Here is a 7,086-nt window from a genome sequence, read left to right as displayed (position 1 = left end):
ATTTGTAATTTCTACCAAACGCTTTCAAATACCCATTTAAATAAATTGACACGAATGACTCGTCAACATATTTGCAAGCTTTCCATTGCTAATCTTAAATAAATTTAAATAATTGTAAAATTATAATTACCATCAGTAATTAAAATTATAAAAAAAAATAGATAATGTAATTTCAAATTGAAAAATCTAAATATATAAAGTAAAATGATTAATTTCCTATATCGATTATCTTTCTATTTCCTTTCCCAACTTATCAATGTTATCATTCTTAATAACTTCTGAATGCTAAAATTCGATTTTAATTTTTGAATTAAATCAATTGTACTTATTTAATAAGTGCTAATCTTATCTTCATCTCATTCTATATCCAAACTCTTTATGTAATTCAAAATGTCCAATTCAATATTGATTACAAGTATAAATATAGATTACAGTTTACATATAAAAATTAATTTATATTTATTTGGATTTTTATGATCTTCAATTTATCGAATTATGCTCTATAATTTTATTGATTAATAATATATTAAGTTACTTTTTAAGTAAAACTTTTATCAAATTAATTAATTTCATGATATTAAGTAATATACCTTTTATTACTATCATCACATAAAAATATTAATAAATTATTAAAATCAATTTGATGATACAATTAACAATATCAGTTCAAAAATCTGCTACACATATAAGACCAACATAAGCATCAAAGGATAAACTTGGAGTTCACAACAGATTATACAAAAAATAATGAAAACTAGTTTGTAATTGAAGCCCATCCAATCGTTCAAAACTCAAATATCTAATACCCAATGTTAATCTCATGGGGTTCATTTATGGATGTAATCTACTTCAACTCGGTCAAATATCTAAAAAGTAGATTACAAGAAAAAGAGCAACGTTAAATATCTTAATATTCCACTCAACCTAGTGTCTGTTCCAACACGATATTGTTTAACCAAAATAATTAGAGAAATGTAAATCACAAGCCAACTAACAAAATTTCCATTTAAATCCGACTGCCACACAGCAAACATAAATAAAATAGCCATAATCCAACCAAAACCCAGACAAAATCTTCTCTCCCCAACACCCTGCAAAACAAAATCAAACAAACCATCTTTAGCTGGTAAGCAGATAGAAAACAAATTCATGCATCAAGTCCTAACCATATCTCATATTCATCCACATTCAAACTATCATTACAACAACTCTTCATATAATAACCACAGGATAGAGTTATAGATGTTTATGTCTCCGGGTTGAAATAATAATAGAAAGACTATGCACAGAGAAGGCATGGTTGATGGCGCATCATTCAATGAAGAGCAACAGAACTAAGAATAACTTACAATTCTTATCGCCTTTGAGTTTTTCCAATGGAACGTTTTCCAGAGAACAGATGCTTTGGTTTCAATGTGGGAATAACTCTATCAGCCTCCCCACGCCGAGCATTCTTGTTCCTCTTTAACACAGATTTCTTGGCCAATTTAATAGCCTTTATCTTCTGAGCAGAATCCTTCAAGCCCTCTCCCGGTATAACTTCACCAGGAGGTCGTGATTGTGACCTTGACCGAGATGTAGACCTTAGACGGAGCTTTTTGCTTGCTTGGTTGTCATCTATATCCATAGCATCTCCACCATCACCCTCTCTCTTATCAACTGATCGCTCCCTTTTCCGGCCTCTTGACTTGCTACGAGCACGATTAATTGCAAGAGAGGGATCCAGCCCCAAAGAAGATAGCTGCCGACCCATCCTCCCTGTTGTGAACTTTCTATCTGTGTTGAACTTTCTTGGTACAACAGGTCGACTTTCTGCAGTGCTTTTCTTCATCCTATGCTGTTGAATAAGCAAGCTCTTCTTTTTCCTAATCTCAGCTAGTGCTTCTTGCTCTTCCAGGGATAATTCTTGGCCATCCATCTCAAAGTCATCACCTTCCTCCTCCGCTTGTCGAAGACCCTCTTCACGCTCCAACTCTTCAAGCCTTAACAAGATATCAGGGTCGATAAAATCGTACACATTGTGACCATCAAGAATTTCAGGCATTGTGTCCTCTTTCCATTCATCATTTGCCAATATATAGTTCTTCCTCAAACTAGCAGAATACACACCAGCACCACCATACTCATCCTCCAATTCCTTTTCAGTTTTCCTCTTTTCTTTCTCTGCTGCTTGCTTGGCTTTAGCTTCCAAAACTGCCTGGGGTATGCAAGCTGGCCGTTCCTTCTGATCACGTGGTTTTGGTAATGCAACATGAAACCTATTAAGGCAGTCATTTATTTTTTTCGATTTCATCTTCAACTCAACCCTCTGATTCAGTAACCTTTCACAAGCTGCATTCTTCACAGCAATCACTCCATCCTCAGTCAAAGTGCTCATAGTCAATAGCACCCCTTCTTCATTTGTAGGCTCACCTCCTTGACCAATCACAGTTTTCATGGCTTCAGCTTTCATCTCCATGACCAATTTCCTGTCTTCCTCAAATATGCCATCCAATGGCTGCAAATCAGTCTTATTGCAAACAATGATCAAGGGTTTGTTCATAAAGAGAGATTTAATGCTGTGAAAAAGAGCTGCCTGCTGGGCAATGCTGTACCCACAAGACCCAGATATATCCAAAAAGAACAACACTGCAGCTCGTAGGTGAGCCAATGCTGTAATGCTGCACATCTCAATAATATTTCGATCTTCAAATGGCCTGTCCAAAATTCCAGGTGTATCAATTACTTGATATCTAAGGTACTTGTAATCTGTATGACCCACAAAGAGTGACTTGGTAGTGAAAGCATAAGGTTGGACATCCACATCAGCCCTCGTGATTTTGTTCATAAATGAACTCTTACCAACATTAGGGTACCCACAAATCAACATGGTTCGAGTATTTGGATCAATAGATGGCAACCTTGCCATATGTTGCCTAATCTGCTCAAGGTATGCTAGAGTAGGGCCAATCCTCTTTATGACAGTACACATACGACCAAGTGCAGCAACCTTTAGCGACTTGCACCGATATAGCGAGTCACCATACTTTAATAGCTTGACATAATCTTTAGCAACCTTGCTAATGAGATTCCTAGCAGTATTTATCTGGCCAAGAGCAAGCTTGTAGTGATCCTTGTTATAGAGAACATGAAGAAGATCGCCATAAAATGGATGGATATCATCAAGGCGAGGGAACTCATCAATTATTGTCGAAAGTTTCTCATGAAAATTCTGCTGGGTATATTTAACTTTACGCATATAGAACTGGCGGAGACGGGAAATCGCATACCCTTTGTGGACAACAGTTGGAGTTTGCCGTTGGGTACGTGAGAGAATAATATCTATGAAGTCCTTCCCATTCGGTACAACAGTGATTTTCTTGAAATTATATTGAACCATTTTTACTATTGACCTGCAGCAAAACAAAGACGAGTTAGCTTAATAAACATTTGATTAAGAGTTAGCCTTCGGCCAAATAAATCAAACACAGATATGCTTATGAGATTATTTTCCTTAGATTCAAGAAAAAAACCCTAAACAAATTCTAAAAAAAGTTCCAAACAGATTCAATTTTCTAGGAAAATAATATAAAAACCCTCAACAAAAACCCACACAGAATAATAGGTATACAAATCAAATAAAATTATCAAGATAACTTAGATATGATCTTCAATAAAAACAAGACAACTTGTAGTAGAGGCTTAGAAATTAACAATAAAATACAGTAATCAGAACTGAAAACAGGAAGAACGCTCAAAGGTTTCAGTTTAGTACCTTTTTTTCCTTCAAACCAAACAGAAATCGAGTTCACAAGCTTCTCGGTTAGTCGGCTCAGCCCAAGAGGGGATTAAGAGGGAGGAACACTAGGGTTTTAGTTTTTATAGCCGACTAAAGCTCGTGCAATGCACGGGAGTATATTTATATCATATTAAATTTATGGCTTAATGTACACTTGGGTCCCTAATGTATACCTTTTTTCACTTTGATCCTTAAAGATTCTTTTGGCACACTTTTGCCCCTAACATTATCAAACCTTCTAAGCTCAGTCTCTAACATTATTAGGTGTTTCCAGTTCAATCCTTTGGGCATTAAAAAGAAATAGTTGAGATCTCAAGGCAATTATAAGTTGACACGTGTGATACATGGACGTCACAATAATGTCAAATCGTCTAGAAAAACTTTAATCTTTTAAATATAAAAATTACAAAAAAATATAAATAAATTTAAAAAATTTAAAAATATGTTAAAACTTTTTAAAACTTTTAAATATTATAAAAAAAACTATAAAAATTATTTGAAGTTGAAAAATATTGTAAAAATTATTAGAAATAGTAGAGTAAAATTTTTATATATTAAAATAAAGTATACTTTCACTAATCACATTTAAAATATTAAAAAAATTGATATAAAAATTTTACTTAGTTGAAAACACAATCATTTTTATAGAATTTTTATTTTAAAAATATTTAAGAAAAATTGAATCAATTTTTTTATCAATTTTTTAATATTTTAAAATACAACTTTTAGGACTTTTCTAGCGTTATTGAAAATATATGTTTATTTGCCTCGGACCCCTATGTAATGTCTAAAGTAAGCTTTATTTATTTATCATCGTGCACGTGCTCTTTTGTAATAAGTTCAGTGATCATTTTGTAACTTTTTAAAGTTAATTCATCAAAACATAAACTTACTAATAGTCTAGTGACCTTAGGTGTAGTTTATCCAAAACTTTAAAAATATTAATGTTTCTTATTTTTTTAAAAAATTAGTAATTTTTTATATTTATATAATTTTTTGTAATCTTTTTATAATTTTGTAATTTTTTTAGTTTATACTTTTTATTTTTTTAGGTTTTTCAATTGATGACATCACTATGACATAGTCAAATTACATGTGATAACATATGATTATTTTGATATCCTTGGTAGTTTTTTAACCTCGAAAGGATTGAATTGATGATGCTTGGTAAAATTAGGGACTGCAATGGTTTAAAAAAAACTTGAAGGACCAAAGTGAGAAAAATTGTATACTTTAGGGAGTTAAGTGTGTATTAATCATAAATTTATTTATAAAAAGATTAAAATATGCTCCAAGTCCTTATCATACTTTTGGAATTTAGTCCCTTTGCTTTTATTTCTAGGAATTTATCCGCCCTTTTTTTCATATTTCAAAATTCAAACACAATTATTAACTCTATTAAAATTCTTAAATTTGGTCGTCTAACATTTTAAAATAAAAGAATACTCACTTGGTAATCATCTAATTAAAAAATGGTGTTGTAATGAATTTGAATTTAATAGAAAAATTTTAACAATGTTAACAATTGAACTTGCAATTTTAAATTCAAAAAGTAGAGGGATTAAATTTCTTGAAATAAAAGTAGTGGTTTAATTCCAAATATACAAAGTGCACGAGGACTTGAAGCATATTTTAACCTTATAATAAAAATTTAAATTTGTAAAGATAATATGTTTAATTTTTATTATTCAAATATTGTATATTTGATTTCTAACTTAATTTTTAATTATCAATAATTTTTAGAAATTGCACAATTATATTTAGGAATAATATTTGGTACACTGTCAGTAGAGTTTTTAGACTCCACAACCAAAATTAAGGGGTTAACAAGTGTCTATAGGAGTATAGTAAAATATTAAAAAATAAATATTTTTAAAAAGGAGACACATAAAAAATTTTTAATTTTTACACGGTCAATGTATCAAATACTAACTCATAATTTTAATTTTTAATATTTTTTTCAAGCTTGATGGTATTATAAGCCATCAAACATTTATAAAAAAAAAATCAATTTAGCCCCTTTAAACTTTTTACACCAAATTGAGCTCTGAACTAACAAAATTAGCCAAATAGATCTTTTGACTGACGTTGACTATTAATATTTAATGGCAACGTTGACATGGTCGTTAACAGATGCCACGCTAATGTCGATTAACAGATGCCACTCTAATGTCGATTACTAACATATGATAATGCCCAGTTATCAAAACATAAAAAATTTCAAAAAAAAATTAAAATAAGTAAACAATTAGAGGTACTCATGGGCTGGGTCGAGCCTAACATAAAATTTAGGCCCGTTTGTTAGGCCTGATCTTGACCTGAAAATGGGTTTAAAATTTTGTTCAAGCCCGGCCCAGATAAAAATGTTAAAATCTGGGCCCGACTCGGTCCGCCTGTATTAATTTTTTATATTATTTTTTATATAATACATCAAAAATATTAAAAACATTAAAATAAAATATTTCCCAACAAATTGAAAATGAATTTAAAAAAATATGTATACTTAAATAACTCTAAGATAGATGCAACTTAACAAGCAAATGCCTCTAAAACAAAAAAAAAACAATAAAACAAGTGTTATACAATATCCAAACAATAACAACAAAATAGTAGTAACATAATAGTGAAATGATAGCAAAATTGAGAGAAAACAACATTAAAACAACAACAAAATAGCAGTTTTTTTGTCCTTTTCTGAGTTCAAGCTAGGCTGGAGCTGAGCCAAAAATGCTTTATCCAAGGCCTAACCTGTTTTTTAATATTCCTCCTAATAAACCGACCATTTTACTAAAAACAAGCTCATTTCCTACTTTATTTACGGAAATGGGCCACTTTAAACTTTATTTACCGGAATGGGCCAATATTACAAAAACGCTTCCACGTAAGTACGTTTTAAGGGGAAATTTTAGAAAAGCGCGTCCTTGAGGGAGCTCTTTTGCCATGTCAGCAAAAAACGTGCTGATTTGGATGCGCTTTGCTAACATGGCAAAAATGCTCCCTCAAGGATGTGCTTTAGCTCGTGTTTTTTGCCCCTAATGGTCATTTAAAAATTTGACTGTTGGGGGCCCAACGGTCATAAAAAAAACTATAAAAAGCCCTCTACCTATTTTTTCACACAATTTCCTTTAACATTTCTTCCAAAATTCTCAAAAGAGCTCTCAAATTTCTCTTTAAATTTTTTAAAGCTCTCTTTAAATAACTATTTCCTTTAATTTTTTTTTCTAAATTAGTATTTTTTTTATAATTTGTAAGATATTTAATCGTGTTAGCAATGGCCAGGGAATTAATTTGTCTCGATCATAAACATA

At 31.3% G+C, this 7,086-nt stretch overlaps 1 protein-coding gene across 1 annotated transcript; it reads right to left on the bottom strand.

The window, feature by feature from the left end:
* Positions 1-878: 878 nt before the first annotated feature.
* LOC107949507 (nucleolar GTP-binding protein 1) lies at positions 879-3,909 on the bottom strand. Its single transcript, XM_016884171.2, has 3 exons — positions 3,755-3,909; positions 1,350-3,392; positions 879-1,091 (listed from the first exon to the last, which is right to left on the bottom strand). The coding sequence occupies exon 2, from the start codon at positions 3,377-3,379 to the stop codon at positions 1,355-1,357; it is 2,025 nt and encodes a 674-aa protein (XP_016739660.2). The 5' UTR covers positions 3,380-3,392; positions 3,755-3,909; the 3' UTR covers positions 879-1,091; positions 1,350-1,354.
* Between the last annotated feature and the right edge of the window lie 3,177 nt (positions 3,910-7,086).

The sequence above is a fragment of the Gossypium hirsutum genome, chromosome D03 (assembly GCF_007990345.1).
Source record: "Gossypium hirsutum isolate 1008001.06 chromosome D03, Gossypium_hirsutum_v2.1, whole genome shotgun sequence".
In the NCBI taxonomy this organism is placed as follows: Eukaryota; Viridiplantae; Streptophyta; class Magnoliopsida; order Malvales; family Malvaceae; genus Gossypium; species Gossypium hirsutum.
The sequence above is the reverse complement of the archived record's forward strand: the minus strand, read 5'-3'. Positions and strand labels throughout refer to the sequence as shown.

Coding starts and splice junctions, on each gene's coding strand:
- LOC107949507 (XM_016884171.2), bottom strand. CDS start 3,379: ATGGTTCAATATAATTTCAAGAAAATCACTGTTGTACCGAATGGGAAG.